Source organism: Leopardus geoffroyi, chromosome C1 (assembly GCF_018350155.1).
Source record: "Leopardus geoffroyi isolate Oge1 chromosome C1, O.geoffroyi_Oge1_pat1.0, whole genome shotgun sequence".
Classification (NCBI taxonomy): domain Eukaryota; kingdom Metazoa; phylum Chordata; class Mammalia; order Carnivora; family Felidae; genus Leopardus; species Leopardus geoffroyi.
In genome coordinates this window covers 213,364,834-213,380,990 of record NC_059328.1, presented here as the reverse complement: position 1 = coordinate 213,380,990, position 16,157 = coordinate 213,364,834, and the positions used below count along the sequence as shown (strand labels likewise).

The 16,157-nt window shown below is 59.2% G+C and overlaps 1 protein-coding gene across 2 annotated transcripts; it reads right to left on the bottom strand.

The window, feature by feature from the left end:
• Positions 1 to 1,519: 1,519 nt before the first annotated feature.
• ITM2C (integral membrane protein 2C) lies at positions 1,520 to 15,205 on the bottom strand. Of its 2 annotated transcripts, XM_045481675.1 has the most exons (6): positions 14,972 to 15,205; positions 7,190 to 7,330; positions 5,022 to 5,210; positions 3,932 to 4,042; positions 3,251 to 3,401; positions 1,520 to 2,743 (listed from the first exon to the last, which is right to left on the bottom strand). In XM_045481675.1, the coding sequence occupies exons 1-6, from the start codon at positions 15,095 to 15,097 to the stop codon at positions 2,652 to 2,654; spliced, it is 810 nt and encodes a 269-aa protein (XP_045337631.1). In that variant the 5' UTR covers positions 15,098 to 15,205; the 3' UTR covers positions 1,520 to 2,651. The 2 variants fall into 2 exon arrangements, with proteins under 2 accessions (XP_045337631.1, XP_045337632.1); XM_045481676.1 differs by lacking the exons at positions 1,520 to 2,743; positions 3,251 to 3,401 and adding an exon at positions 3,484 to 3,726 and having other exon boundaries at positions 14,972 to 15,195.
• Between the last annotated feature and the right edge of the window lie 952 nt (positions 15,206 to 16,157).

The following is a 16,157-nucleotide window of genomic DNA, read 5'->3' as shown; positions in this document are numbered from 1 at the left end:
ATATTTTACTGTCCATAAATTCTAGTTTTTCATAGTCCAAGTTGTAATTGGTGGGTATCATACTTAGGTCTTCCCTCCTCTAAGATTCTTCTAAATCATTTAAGTACTTTTATGGCTTCATTTCATACTTAAAAACCTTGGTTTATGCAGAATTAATATTATTACTGGAAAGTAGGATCCAGGTTAATTTTTGTCAAAATGGCTAGCCAGTTGTTCCATTAAAAAAAAAAAAAAACCAAAAAACAACAACAAAAAAAACCCAGGGGGCACCTGGGTGGCTCAGTTGGCTAAGCATCCAACTCTTGATTTCAGCTCAGGTCATGACCTCATGGTTCGTGAGTTCGAGGCCACATTGGGCTCTGTGCAGACACTGGAGAGCCTGCCTGGGATTCTTTTTCTCCCCCTCTCCCTCTCAAAATAAATAAACATTAAAACAACAACAACAACAACAACAACAGGGGTGCCTGGGTGGCATGGTCGGTTAAGCGTCTGACTCTTGATTTTGGCTCGGGTCGTGATGTCATATCACGGTTTGTGAGTTCGAGCTCTGCATCAGGCTCTGCGCTGACGGTGTGGAGCCTGCTTGGGATTCTCTCCCTCTCTCTCTGCCTCTCCCCTTGTGCACACGCACTCTCTCAAAATAAATAACTGCACTTAAAAAAAAAAACCCACATGTGCCCCATTAAATATCCTCATATTTAAGACCATTTCCAGACCCTCCATTGAGTCCCGTTGACCTTTTCCTTTGCTACGTGGAACACTTTAATTATAGTAGTTTATGATGTTTAATACCTGGAGGCTGTTCTTTCCCCTTATAAGGACTTGCAGACTATTCCCCATGTTTACTTTCCCAAAAGAACCTTGTCAAGTTAAACAATAAATCCTGTCAGCATTTTAATTGTGATTGCATTGCACGCAGATTGACGTCTTCCCAAGATTGCCTTTGAGAACAAGGTGTGTCTGCAAACTTGAGTCATTTATGTCCCTCACAGGTTTATTGAGCCGGACCAGTGGCAAGGATGTAGGTAGGCACCCACCCTCACCCCAGTCCCGCTGGGTCCACCCCGCCAAAGTTCCGGGAAGCTCTCCCACCACCTCCTCTGTAGAATGAGACCCTGTGACTCATGCCAACCTCAGCTCGGACCCACCGAGGTGGCTACTAATTGCCCCGAAACTGCGAAGAACACTACATCGTCCTTGTGCTTAAGGACAAGCAATAATGATGTCATCTTCCGTGCAGAACTAAACACGATGGTTTATAGGCACTTAAAAGCAGCCATGACCTTGGGCAAGTTACTTCCGGTCTCCCAGTCTACTCCAGGTCTACTCTTCCTGTAAAATGTGAATCGACCCGGCTCGGCCTGGTGTGAGCACTGAAGGGGACTGAGGGGACACGGATGCTCCTTGGCTGAACCTCTGCTGGCCTCCCCGCCCTCCACATCCGGGCACCCCTGGCCAGCCTGCGGGATGGGGTGCACCTGCCCGGCGCCCTCCCCTACCCACTGCTCCCAAGTCAACGTCAGAAGTCAAACATTTTTATTGTTCTACAGACACTTCTGAAAAGGGATCTAATTGAGAAAATATACAAAGCATGTAAGACTTTCATCTCCAGAGAGCACCTAAGTCTGGCTGGAGGCGTCAAAGCCTCCTTTTCAAGGCTCAGGGCTGAGAACGGTTAGCATATTGAATGATCAGTAAAAACATGCAAAAGTGAGAAGGAGAAGGGAAAAAAGGCTGCATTCCTCCAAAGCCGGGGGACGGAATTTCAGAACGAGGGGGAGGCAGGGTGCACAAGTACCAGGTGGCTCTCCCTTCCCCCCACATTATCTTCTCAAACAGCTCCAAGCTTGGAGAAAGCAACGAGCCCACCCCCTCGTCTCTGCTCAGCGCTCAGCCCCGCAAGGCCGCCCACCTCGCTCTGTCCCTTTCCTGTGGCCATGGCTGCAGGACCTCACTTGTGCTCCTGGGGGGCCAGGGCGGGGGGCCCTGGCTCCTCCCTTCTTTGGTTCCACTCGGAGAACGATTGTGCTTGACGGACTCATCCCCACCCCTCGCTCCAGGCTCCCATTGGTGGGCTGAAGGCACTGACAGGAGTCCTGGGGGGAGAGCCCCAGGACACCGTCTTCCCTTGTGCTCTGGGTGGGGGGGTGGGGGGGGGGTCCATCCCTGGGCACATGACCCTACCCTCAGCCCAGGTCTGGGAATCTGGACGCAGGAGGAAATGTGCTGTCCAAGGAACAAGCCTTTTGGGACTTTCCCAACTGTGCAGATATCTCTGAACCCCATACCACACCCCACCCTGTCCCCTTGCCCAGGACCCCCACATGCCCGGTCCCTCCGTCTAGCCCTCCCCCTGGGCTGCCAGTGCAGCTGTGGGCTGGCCCCAGCGGACCTGACTTCAGGAGGGTGGTCCCAGAAACCACCCTGTGGCGCCCTCCTGTCCCCCAGACCTGGGAGCTCGGAAGAGGTGGGGCCTCAAGAGGTCACGGCTCTGGTACAGGGAGGCGGGCAGGGCTGGAAAGGAACCAGGAGACACGTCACATCTATGGAAAGGTCCAAAGTACAAGCTAAGCGAGGGGAAGGAGGAGGGCCGGAGTGGCCAGAAGGGAAAGAAGGAAGAGGGCAAGGGCGGGGCCTGGAAGGGGAGGCCCTCACACCACCCCGCAGATGAGGGTCTCCACCACGAAGGTGTTCTCGAAGTGGCGGATGGCATTGCAGTTCTTGGCCCCTCGCTTGTTGATCCCTGAGAGGGAACAGAGAAATCTCAGTGAGGACTGTGTCCCGGCCCAGTGCCGGCTGGGCTGCAAAGGCAAGCAGACTGGGAACCTGAGCGGGACCACGGGACCTCGGGATCCCGCGGCGGGGAGGTGGGAGGAAGAGGCAGCCCCGGGAGTGATACCCAGACCCACTGAGAGGCAGTGTCCTGAAGGGGTGAGAGCCCAGCTCTGCTATCTTCCCTGCTGTGTGGCCTCAGGGGTGTTACTGAACCTCTCTGTGCCTCCGTTTCCTCATCTTTCAAAGGGACAGCGAGAATAATGACGGTGGGTATAACTCACACCGTCTCAGAAGGACATAAAGAGTGTAAACCAGGGCCTGGCCCATAGGACGTGCTCAGTCACCATTAGCTGTTACTACTGCTGCTACCGTCTGAGCTCTGGGAGGGCTGCTCTCCAGCCACAGGGCCCGGCACGGCCGGAGGATGGTTTAGAGCTCAGGGCAGGGGCCCAGACGGGAGGAGCTGGCCACTCACGCCTCCGGGCAGCCCGGCGCCGCAGCCGGTAGGTGTCCTTCCCGCTGCACAGGTGGTAGATGAAGGAGCCCAGGGCCTCCTTGTCGCTGACGTGCTCCGTGACCACCATCTCCTCCTGGATGATGTACGTCTGCGGGAGGTAGGTCCCTCTCTGCGAAGGGAGAAGCCGCAGCGTCGGCTCAGTACCCGGGGCTCTCCTCCCTCGTGGTCCCCTGGCCCACTGTCCGCTCCCCACGTCTCCACGCTGCTCACTCCGGCAGGGTCCCGTCCACACGCGTCCGCCTCCCCCGTCCAGAGGCCCCGGGCCTCGCCCTTCTGACGTCTCCAGGCACCTTCCGTGTGTGCCAAGCACTGGTGCCCGCCGTGCCGCACGTGTGGGGGTCTGGTCTCCCACGGGGAGTGCTGCTCGGGGAGGGGGGCGACCCCACCTGTTCCCTGCACTGCTGAAGCGGGGCACGGCCTAGGAGGCTACAAAGCTGGAGAGGGAGCGGAAGCGTGGTGGGGAGAAGAAAAGGAGACGTGTGGACTCTGGGCGTGGGAGAAGGAAGATGGAGAAGGCGGGAACCGATCCGGGGTGCTGGGCCCCGCGGACAGCAACACCCCCGGGCCCCCTGACCCCCACAGCAGGAGGCTCCCTTGCCCCGGGCCTGGCCTCTACGAGGCAGCGGGGCCCCTGCTCACCTTCACATTCATGAGGAGCTCCCAGAAGTTGCGAGGGGGCAGCACGATGGTGGTGTTGAGCTCGATAACATAGCACTTGTCCAGGGAGATGTCATGGTAGGCGGTGAGCCCCTGGGCAGGAGGAGGGGCCCCGTCAGTCCCTGCAGTCGAGGGCCTGGCCTGGGTGGGCTGGGAGGCACCAGCCCTACCACGCCGGTGCGATGCACCCCCGATTCCCGAACACCCGGGCGGGTGCTCCTGGGCTCCTGCTCGTCTCCTAGCCTGTATTTGCGGGGACTTCCACTTACTACGTGAAAAACACCAACTGTCCAGGGCCTCGGTCGTTACAAGGGTTCTTCTCATGGGATCACAGAGCTGAGGTTTGGGGAAGCCAGTAATGTTCCAATCGTGCATTCCATCAGACCTCTGAGGTCCCGGCATCCCTGCGGACAGCCAGGACCCTCAGCAGGAGATGCTCTGTCCTGGCTCTCTGGGGGGTTTCAGCTGTAAGACTGTCCAGGATACGGAGTGAAGGGATCGTACCGGACAATCCCTAGGAAGGTCCGGGAGGCAAGTATGGGGGGACAGATGGCTGGAGGGCCTGTGTTTCACGGGCCTCAAAACGGCCACTGGCAACAGAAGCGCGAAGGATGGTTACCTCTGGGGAGGGGGTACTGGCTGGGGCGAGGGGAGGGCACCAGGGAACCTTCCGGAATGCTGGCCGAGGTCCAGATTTGGTCCGGGTGGCACTACATGGAGGCCTCGGAGAAAATCCACTAAGCTGTACGCTTAATGAGCTTGACTGGCGTGCTCTACCTCAAAAAAAAGTCACCACAAAACACCCAACTGAAAGGAACACCGGCCTCGCCATGACAGCCAGTGTCCGCACTAGTTCACGTTCAGTGAGAAACGCTACCCCTACGCAATAGAAGCGAGGTCTTTAAAATCCCGATAAAGCGGACCCGTAGACGTCTGCCAGACATGGTTGCCGTCACAGACGGAGGTACTACGGGCACTCGTATTCTCCTTTCTCACGACCCTTGGTGGAAGGGGGTTCTGGGTCTTTAGGACACCCTTCCACCACGCCTGCCCCGGCCCCGGCCGGACTCACCCGCTGGAAGTCATGAATGATGTCTGCAGGGTCCCCGCCGCCGAACTGGGGCACGGGCACATTGATGCGTTCATAGTTCTCTTCGAGGTAGATCTTCACGTCCTCCTCCAGCTCCATCCGAGTGCGGACCTGGGAGGACAGGGAGTCCTCGTAGAGAACGCCACAGTGGAAGAAGTTGTCCCGGGCCAGCTGGGCAAGGTGGAGGAAGAGACAGGCAGACCGGTCACACGGCGCCTCCGGCACGGCCACCCCGCCCACCCCACTGCGCCACGACCCCCAAGGCCTGGGCAAGCACGAAGTGTGGGACTAATGAGACCCATTTCACAGGTGGAGAAACTGAGGAACACGGGGAGCCAGGGAGGGTTGAGCGGGATCTGCCAGGTCCCAGGTGAACAACCTCTCTGGCCTCCAGTTTCCCCATCCGTGAAACGAGGTGATCCATCAGGCTTTTTCTGGCCTCTGGGTCCATGAGCCTGTGGCTGAAATGGGATGGATCGGCAGGGGTAGGACCCGGCCACCACGTGCCCTCCACAGAGGGACAGACCCCCAAGCGAGAGCCCGGAGTGGATGGGGGGGGGGCCCTTAGGGGCAAACACAGGAGCCCGGGATTGAACAGGCTGGGTGCCCAGGAGGGAGGAGAGTCGCTCAGAGAAAATCAGCTGCGTGAAGATTCTGGAGGCATCACTACAGCCAACCCCGTGTACAACCTCACTCAAGTTCCACCACCTTCCCTGGACACCGGGCCCCACGAGCAACACTGTGCCTCTACCTGCAGAGCAGGCCTAACGGCTCCACCAACAAGGGCAGGGGGGCTGTGTGACCTGACTGAGGCCCAGTGATGTGCCCATGTGCACTTCTCCAGGGCTCCTCCAGATCTGTGTACAGACTCCTGGCCTGTCACGGGCAGAATTCCCCTTTCTGTTGCAGTGTAAGTTCTCCCAGAGCATGAATCATCGCACATGAATCATACTGTCCAGGGCACGGACTCAGAGGCCGCTCTGAGGTTCCCCTAGTCCCCAGCAGTTGGGGTGGGGTGAGAAGCCCCAGGAGGGCACAAGTTGGGGCTGGGGACAGAGGGGACCAGGAGCCAGGCAGGTTCCTAAGGGCCACAGGAAAGGGCCCAGGAGAGGACTCCCATGGGAAAGGGAGAACCGGGAACACGCGGGGAGCTGGCCGTGGAGGGGGAAGATGGGGAGGCGGTGGGGGGGGGGGGAGCCAAAAAAAAAAGGGAAGTCGGCAGGTGTGTGGGAGCTGAGGTTTCTAGGGGAAAGTCACATGGAATACAAAAACTCTTCAGTAATTTCCATCATGGAAAAACTAAGTAACAAAGTGAAAAGCCAATGCTTGAGGGTGGGAGGTCACTTGGGTCATAAATGACTGGTAATTCTCAGCTTCTTTGTCACCCTGAAATTCCCTGTTCAGTACACTTACGGTTATTCTTTTGAGCTTTAATTTAACTCCCTTGGTGGCAACTGTCTCCCTCCCCAGATCTGGGCTGATCGCAAGGTCACCGTGACCATGACCAGTCCTCCGGCCCAGCTTCATGCCCTCACTTGGCTGTGTGAGTAGATAACGGGGGTGCTGTCACAGGCGGAGGCCACCCCTTGCGGGAGGTGGGGGTGCATCCGTCCACTATCCGGCTCTCTGCCTTCCTTGTTTTGTGATCCGAGCAAACGTCCAAGGCATGACCCTTGGCCACAGGGTCCAGCTCTAGAGGGATCACAGAGTTCCGATTTCTGCTGGATCTGAGTTTCTGGTGGTAACACTCCAGGGTAACACTGTGGGAAGGGGCGATGGATTCCAGTCCCAGCTCGCCCGCCACTAACTGTGTTCCTGGGAGAGCTCCTGGGTGGCCTCAGGTGCGTCTGAAGACGTGGCTAAGGACACTCTACCAGCGTCCGTGGGGGTCAGAGGGCGGGGCTCCAGTTCTGTCTCCGGGACCAGGCAAGAGGCTGGCGTGAGCCCAAGGAGGCCCCATGGAGGGAGGATGCGGGTCTTTGGTGCTTGGCTGGGCATTCACTCCCACCTGGGGGCAGGTCACCTGCTGTCCCCCCTCCTCACAAGCCCTAAGGACCTGGCTGTCACCTGCCCATGCTCACTCTCCTGCCAGCTCCTCTCTAAACACTACCTTTCCCCGAGCCCCGTGCCTCCCTCCCGCCTGGCCTCACCTGTGCGAGGAAGAAGTATCTGTAGATGTAGACGGAGGCGAACACGAGGCCCATGAGCAAGACGACCATGCCCATCGACAGGTAGCACACGCCGCCCACAGAGCCCCCCTTCTTGTAGCGGTGGTGGGGGGGGCGTTCCTCCTGTGGACAGCAGTGCTGGGTCAGCCAGCCAGACGGTGGTCCCGCACCTCTGGGGACCCTCCCACCCCCTTCCCGGAAGTGAGATCTGCCCCTGCCGGCCGGGAGAGAGCCTTGGGAAAAAGGGGAGGGGAGAACAGTGCCGGGGACACACGAGCATCATCTGGAAGGGATGCCCCCCCAGGGTCCTCCTCCCAGCTCCCTCCCAGGTAAAGAGAAGCTGAGACCCGCATCAAAGCCATACATAACGACCCACTGGGATTAAGCGGGCACGTTTGGATTATCCATGCCATTAGTACCCTTTTACTACGCCGGCTGTGACCACGATATATACTCTTAAACACAGAATGGGGGAAGCACAGATGTGGCCTTAATAACTGCACCAGACCTGGGAACCTATAGGAAACGGGGTGCACTGGGCAGGCTGGGAGCCAGAGAAGGCTTTGGATCCACCCAAAAGCTGGGGTGCACCGGGTGGGCTGGAATTGGGGCAGCGGGAGGTGCCTGCTGGGCTCCCCCCAGAAGGCCATGGCAGGGAGTGGTCACCGGCTGATGGAAACAGAGGCTCCGGGAGGCGCATGGGGTCTGGGCACAGTGCTGGTCTCCCTTGGACCCGGCGGCCCTAAGCCTGCGATCCGTGCTGGGCACAGCTCAGCTACGGCCCACACAGGCACCGGCTGGCAGTGTTAAATAGGCTGTCAGGAGTGAAGCCTGAAGGCTGAAGTCTGGAGGCTCCTGGACAAAACCTGCTCCGGGGAAGCCAGACTTGGGCTCGGAACAGTAGCCACAGGTCTGCCAAGAAGCAGCAAGTTCAACTGACTGAACTTCAGGGCACACGGGTCTGGGCTGGTGGACGAAGGTGTGTGCGTAGATCTCGGTGACACCGCTTTACCCAGAGCACTGGACTGAGAGTCTAAGGATTCAGGCTCTTAATGAGCCTCGGCCATCTCTCTTGTTTGTGCACGTCCTCCCTCGCACCCCTGCCCTAACCCGGGCCCTCACCCACCCTGGGAGATGTTGCAAAAGCCCAGGCCTGTCTCGGCCTCCACTGTCCACCCTTCACACCCTCCTCCATGGCGTCCAGACACAGTCACGGTGAGGTCAGAGTCCAGGCCCAAGGACTCCCCACCCTCCAGGAGCTGGGGCAGGGTGGGTGAAGGGAAGGAGTTCCAGTCTCCACGTAAGCCACAAACTGTCTGCTTAGCCCCTTTTGTGCCAGGTTTCCTGTCTCCCTTTATGCTGGGGGGCTGGGGACACAGTTCAGGTCCAAGTTACCTTGGAGAAGCCCTTATCTCTTAGCCCAGCACAGGGGGCCTGGCCCGGTGGGGGTGGGGCACGGGGCCTGTTGTGATGCCCAGGCCCCAATCCCTGAGGCCCCCTGGCTTAGAGCATACAGGGCATGGGGCCCAGGCCTCAGGGAGTGGAGGGGTAACCATCAGATGGGGCAAATGCCTCCCGCTTGGGGCTCTCCCACACACCCTCCAAGCCCAGGAAAAGGACAAAAATACCACGAGGACCCTCCCCCTCACTGGGCACACCCATCGCCAGACCAGCTGGTCCCCCGCCTCTGCACCATGGGACAGACACAGGACGGATAGGTGCCCCGGCCCATCTTGTTCCCCAACGCCGCAGTCTGCCCTCCGGGGAGGTCGCCTGGCGCGGGTGAGAGGTCAAACCCATTGTGCCAAACTCACTAGCTGAGCCCCTCTGCAGGCCTGGGGACCCTCCCCAGCCCGGCCCTGCCGCAGGGGTCCTGTGATCCAGACCAGGGAGATAAATTCATGAGACCACCCACTTGGCTGGCATCTCCTCCACACGCTCGGGCCCTCTAACCAAGGTCCGACAGGAGCCAGGGGATTATAATGGTTTTGACTTTCAACGGGCTCCCAGGAGCAGCGCAGGACGGGACAGCCTGACAGCCCAAGTGCCACAAGGCACACGCCACCCTGGGGCCTCTGTGGAGGAGGATGGTGGCGTCTCTGTTCCTCCACCGGTGGCGGACCCAGGAGACAGGTCAGGCTGGCCCCAAGTTGAGAGAGGCCTCAGCGGGGGCCAGGATCCCCCGTGAGGGGAGCATCTCTCAGGAAGTGTGAAGAGGTGGGGATTGAAGGAGACCAGGAACCTGAGAGCCCTTTGTCAAGGATGAAGTGCTAGATAAAAATAGCAGATCTTTATCAGCTGAAACTTTCCTTTTCAGGGCCAATGCCAGGGCCAGCTGTAGACACTGCACCCTGGCCATGCGGTCAGAAAACCAGAGAAGCCAGCTTGTGAGAGGTGCTTTTAAAAAGAACAAAACAAAACAAAGCCAAAGGGCCACAAGCGAGAGCCTGAGGGCCTGCTCCACAACGAAGTTCACAGACAAGGAGGCCAATGGTTTTAGAGCAGCCTTTCTAGCCTTTCTGCTTCTGGCTGGGTCAGTGCCTGGGGCACGGCTGTGGCTCTAGGGCTGAGAAGAACGCAGCCTCCAGCAGGCCCCCTGGATACCACTCTCCGGCCCTACTCTGTGGGGGCCACTGTGAAGGTTGAGGATCCCCGGCTGTCCTAGGTGTGTGGGGACATACCCTTCACGTGTCTGGGGCTAACATAGAGCTCCCTATCCCACCTTTACTGACGCCCCCTAGTGCGTGCCTGAGGCTCAGCTGCCCTGCTCCCCTCCCTAAGCCCACACCCCTCCCGCCTGCAGGGCCCAAACCTCAGAAAATTCAGGGCTGAGCAGCAGGCAGGAAGGTAAAGCAGGACCAGAGCTTGCCAGGAAGCAGACTGGAAGCCATGGATGTCCCTGCTTGGAGACAAAAGGCACTTCAGACAGCAAGCCCCCCTCCCCGCAGGAGAAAGGGCCCCTGAATCCTGCCCCGAAGCTGCTATTGCTTGCCGGGCCCTGAGCTCCACAACGGAGAACCGGGGGACTCCTGGCTGTCCAGCTCACCCGGAAGGACTGTGGAGAAGCCTGCTTCCTGAGACCCCTGAGCTGCTTCGCTTATGCTGGAGACTCAGGAAAATGCTGCCCCCCCCCAACCCCCCACCCCCGCATGGAGCAGCCAGACATTTGGGGGGGCTTTCACTTGGAAAGTGGAAAAACATTGCATACTGTCTCCAAGGCAACTGGGCTTTCTGAGCAAAGTGCTTTGCTGTGCACTCGTGTGGGGCACGTGAGCCAGCCGTGCAGGGACCTGGAGGGGCCCGGGCCTCCTCTGCCCACGGCAGCGAGGCCCGCGATGGCGCTCATTAAATGATTTAGCAAAGCCAGGGCCACAGCGGTCAAGGGGAACCCAGCCAACTGGAGCATTAACTCAGCGGACTCCCATGGCTCCTGGAGATCCCCCCAGCTAGAGCCTCTCAGTAACAATGCCCAAATTAACTGCAAGCAGATTAAACTACAGTCGCAGGCTGCTGGGAGGAGGCTGGCAGGGGAGTCAGAAATGCACTTGCTGTAGCCCAGGCTGACAGCTGGAGAGGGAGGGGTTCCTGCCCGGCCTCCTTGGTATCATTCTTCTTCAGCATCTTTCTTTCCTAGGTTGCAGACCACAGATTCAAGGGCACCAACGTGTGTGTGTGTGTGTGTGTGTGTGTGTGTGTGAGAGAGAGAGAGAGAGAGAGAGAGAGACAAAGAGACAGAGAGACAGAGACAGACAGAGAGAGAGAGACCTAGTGAAGGTGAGGGGAGTGGGCAAATGCCCACTGTCCACAGGAGCACAGAGAGCTATGTTTTATGCACAAATGCCCACGGGGACTCATGGACTCGCTCTCAGTGGAGCCCCATTCCTATCGTGTGGCTCAGCGGCTTGGACACACGCCGGGTAAGTAAGCATAGCGTGGACCCCTGCACCACCCTCTGCTTTGCTTGGCCAGGCTGGGCCCCTTCTCTCATCTATTCCGGTCCTGACGGTCAAGATGAGACTCTAGAGAACAAAGGCTCCGAAGGATGAGAAGCAAAGCTGGCTGCTGACAGAGCTCTCCTGGGGGAGAGAGAACTTGGAGAGTGTGTGTGTTGGGGGATAGCCAGGCTGTGCTTCCGTGATTTTACCATCAACATTTTTTTTTCTTCTAAGAGGAACTCATCCTCCCTGGCGGTACTGACAGCCTGGAAACATGCAAGGACCGGCCCAGAAAAGCAAATAGAGAAGAGAGGGAACTAGAGAGGGAAGAGAAAAACCACTGTGGTGTGTGCCCCAAAGCCAAAGCCCCTCTGGGAAGGCCCAGGACAGACCACGAAGGGGACCAAAGCCCCCACCCCTCCACGAGATAGGACCAGGAACAGGACCACCTGTCCACAAAGGTCCTTTTTTTCAGCTCAGCGGGCAGGGCCAGCGGGTACTGGGGCACTGGGGCAGGAAGACTCCACGCCCACCAGTACCGCCCTCCAGGCTGGCAGGGGACCCTCCCCCAACCACTCCGGGAGACCCAGCTCCCGCCTGCCAAGGGCCCGAGGCCAGGACTCGGAAAGTGAAATCTGATCCCCAGGTATGCAGCTGGGGGAGGGGGCGACACGGGAGCCATTAATCAAAGGCAAGGCCAAGGAGAAAATTACCGGGGGCTGAGAAGATGATGGTATGGAACACGTCTCTCTCCTCCTGCAGCACCCCCCCCCCCACCGTTTGCAGCCCCCCAGCCCAGTCCCGTGTGTACACGCCCACACCTGGCTGTGTGCGTGTGTGTGTGTGTGTGTGTGTGTGTGTGTGTACATGTGCACTCAAGCACAAGCAGGTGGACGGGAGAGGGGAGCCAGGCTGAGAGGTGCAGGGCTGGCCAGAGGGTGCTAAGAGGGGGTGCTTCCCGGCCAACCCACTTTCCAAGCTGGCTTCCGGCCAGTCGCCCATCAGCGCAGGCTTCTCATTATCTCAGAGGCGAGCGCCAAGGGGAGGGTGGGCAGCTGGAGGCCCAGCTGGGCCCCCACCCCCATCCCTTCCCGGCCCACTGAGGCACTTCCTTCCAGCAGCAGGTCTGGGGACAGAATCCTCGTTGTATTTCAGTTTTTGCTCAGAAGCAGGGGGAGCCCCGCTGTGGGGGTGCTGCTGAGGTCTCACCCTGGCCCTGTGGGCCCGTACACAGGTGGACATTTTGCTCTATCGGCCACGGGGGAGCTCACTGCTGAGGGCGTTCGCAAACTCATCTGTTCATCAAGCGGTCCTTCTAGGGCTTTAAATCTGGTTTTGGAGTCTAGTTCAGTGGCCAAGGAGGGTTCTCGGGTCATCCTCAGCCAGAGGAAACCTTCTGCAAAGCTTTCCTCCGCATCCTCATCAGCACGGGGCAAACCTCAAATGCTCTGTCTTGACAAAGCAGATGGCCGGGCCTCCCAGTCTGCCTGCCTGTCCCACCCACCTTCTCCTTCTAATAAATGGTACCCTAATAATGGTGGCACTGTGTCTGAATGCTGGGTGCCTGCTGCGCTCGCTGCCGGAGGCAGGAGAGGGGACTTGATCTACGCCCCCTGGTTATTGGACGTGAGAAGTGTGCCCCTTGGCCAGGTGAGGGCACATCGGGCTCAGAGTCATAAACTCTCTTCCCCGCTCCAGTTCCATCAGGCAACTGTCAGAGCCAACAGGCAACATCCAACAGGGCCTCGGGAAGCTTCGATAGTTTACTGCTATGCACTTCTGTCCTAGTGGTGGTGGTGGTGGGGGGGGGGGGGTTGGTTAATCCTCCTCCTGGGCCCCCAGTGCTCCTCCTTGCCAATGAAGACAGCTAGGGGACCCGCCCAGCTAACAAGGTTTGGGAGAGGAGGCTGGCTCATCAGGCCCAAGGCCATTCCAAACAGCACCAGGAAGGTGTTGAGATTTCCACTTCACACTGGGTGAGGGGGAAAAGACGATGCCCGATGTCAGAGCCAGAAGCTGGTTGTCAGTTACTGCCAAGGGGATGCTGGCATCTGCCATCTAGCCGGCACCATCAGGAGGCTGCTGGAGAATGTGTCACTCCGGTGAAATTTGGTGGACCTTCTCAGAGTCTGAATTACATCCTCCTACTGTCTGGCTGGTTTCCCCTTCCTCTTGAAGCCTGTAGCTCTCAGAAGCAGGGTCCTGAATTCCAGGCCTGAGCTGGGCAGCAGGCCCTGGGAGAAGAGAGGGGCCAGCCAGGTCCCATCCCCACTCCCTCCCTGGGCTGGGAGGAGGGGAGGAGGCGGGCTCCTTGGTGAAGGGAGGAAAGAAGCTTGAAGAGACCCTTGCAAACTTTTAAAGCTGCAGACCATGGTCTTCAAATACGGAATGTCCCCTCCCATCTAAACATTGGATAAAGACCGAGTTGCTCTGGTTGGGGGTGCAGAGCAACCCCCCAACCCAGCCCAGGTGGTCCTGGATGATGCAGTGACCACACCAGGGCAGGGGAGCTGGCCTGAGGCTGCTCGGTGCATTTCACACTCAGGGTCTCTGCTGGGGCTGTGACACCCACCTGAGGCTCCTCTCCAGCGTGCCCTCCAGCAGGGCCCAGGTTTCCCCCCCTGCCCCGCACCCCCCAGAATACTCCAGGCAGGGTTGAGTCTGAGCCACAAAACTTGGGGAGGGATCTTGCCCTGAGGAAGACTCCTCAGAAGCCAGCAGGGGGAAGAGAAGGGGAGTGGACAAAGACGTGCAAGTCCAGTCTCGACGGGACTGCTGGGCGCGCCCGAAGACCGCCGCAGCCGACGGTTACCGACGGTTACGTGGACACCTTTGCCGGGGCACAATACAGCCTGGCCGGACCAGCTCTCCCTCCCCTCGCCTCCCTGCCCGCCACGCGTCCTGCCCTCTCCGGGTCAGACTCCACGCAGCTCAGACAGTTTTCCACTGGCGGAAATGCCTTCTCTCCCCCAGGCAGGAGGGAAGGGGGAGGAGGGGGAGGACGCCGGAGGGGGCGGGCTGCACCGAGGCCCGCCCCCACAAAGAGCCTCCAGGATGCGGGAGGGCACCGGGGCAGCGGGGGAGCCTCCCGGCGGGATGGAGAGAGCCGCCCAGGACGAGAGCCGGGAGAGGAAGGAAGCCAGGAGCAGGGAAGACCCAGACGGCATGGGGTGGGGAAATCAGGGCGCCTGGCCTCATAATTTCGAACCTCGAATCCCAAACGTGCAGCCGGGCCGGTTCTGGCTTATTTCCATTTCTTCACTTTCTTGTCCACCAATTTAGGTGCAGACCAGCAGCACATTCCCCGCCCCCCACAGCACCCCTCATTAGGGACGAAATCAATGGCCCCTCCTCCTTCGTTGGCACCAGACTCCCCCCCCCCCCCGCCCCGCCATTCCCTACCAATCATGACCCACCCCCAGTTTGGGGAAACCCAGTCCAACCCCTCTCCCATCCCCCACCGGGGGACTCGACTCTCTCGGCCCCTCCTCCTTGATTAGAACCAGACGCATACCCCCCACCAACATTCCTCCAACTTATTTCTACCAGCCCCTTCCCCTGTCTTGGGGCCAGCCGCCTAGCCCCTCCACTTTTGGAAGAGACCTCGAGCGTTTCCCTCCTTGGGGACCTGTGACTCGGACCCCTCCCACTCTTCGGACTTCTCCTTTCGGTTGCCGTTTTAAGAGAGGACCCAAGCCCCCTCCCCACTCTGGGATGAATGGCCCATTGCGGACCCTCACTCCACTCCGATCACGGCTCCCGGACCCCGATGCACCTAGAGCAGTTCCCGGGGCCGGCGGGGCGCGCCTCGACCCCCGGCCCCTCTTACCCGAGCCGGCGTCAGCAGGATTTCAGCGGCCGGGGCCCGAGCCGCGGCCGACGCCGAGGCCGAAGCCTTGTCGGCCTTGTCGCCCTTGATGCCGGCCACGGCGGGCTGGAAGCTGATCTTCACCATGGCTGCGCCCGGCCGCGCGTCCGCCCTGCAGCCTCTGCCCGTGCAGCCTCTATCTGTGCAGCCGCCTCTCCGCGCTCTGCAGGCACCGGAAGTTTGGACGGTGTTCGCGTCCCTCCCCCTAGCCCCGCCCCCAGTCCGCCCCGCCCCGCCCCCCACAGGAGGGTCGTGGCGCTGGCCGCGCCTGCGCCCCCTTTCCAGCCCCTGGGGCGCGCAGTGACCCCTGCCGGGCGCTCTGCTCTGATCGAGGGAGGGCTGAGGTTTACTCACACACTCGCTCATTCACTCACTCACTCACTCACTCACTCCACTCCATTCATCCATCCATCCAATCACCCATGGACTAAGCCCCTTTCGCAGACTTTTTCCTTCTAGCTTCCTCTCCAAGACCAGCATCCCCGTAACACAGCCTTTGTTAAAAGAATGTTTGCCCAGCAAATGCGCCTTCTACACAAATGCCCTGTCTCTCCTGCTCCCTTTCATACCCTCCTCTTTGGAAACACTGACTGCCCCTACTGCACCTGTCCCCACTGCTCCCCACCTGTCCTGACCCAGGAGGAGGCTTCAAGGCCAGGTGCCCAACTGCTTGCCTGCATCCTGCATCCATCCACGTCTCTTTTCATTCTCCATCATCCTTTTTCCTTCATTTTTCATTCCTGTAGAACCTTCCTGAGGGGCTCTGGGGATGCGTGCGAAGGATGCTGGGAGTAGAGAAAGAAGGGCAGCCTGCAGCGTCGGTTAGTGAGTGCCAAGCCCTGTTGCCCATTTCTCCCCTATCCAGAAGGATCTAGTGTGGTGGGAGGATGGGCGGGGCGGGTGTCTGGAGGCTTGGGTCCCAGACAAGACTGCCCCTGCAAAGCCTCACTGGTATTGTGTAAGACCAGGGGCTTGTGTTACTGGAGCATCTCTTGTCCCCCCAACCCTGGATCTTTCCTTACTGTTCCTGGTCCAGACTGGACTGGAGACAACACCCAGCAACACACACACACACACACACACACACACACACACACACACACAGAGCCTTGGGCTGAACACTGGCTTTTGGCTCTGCAGTTGGGGT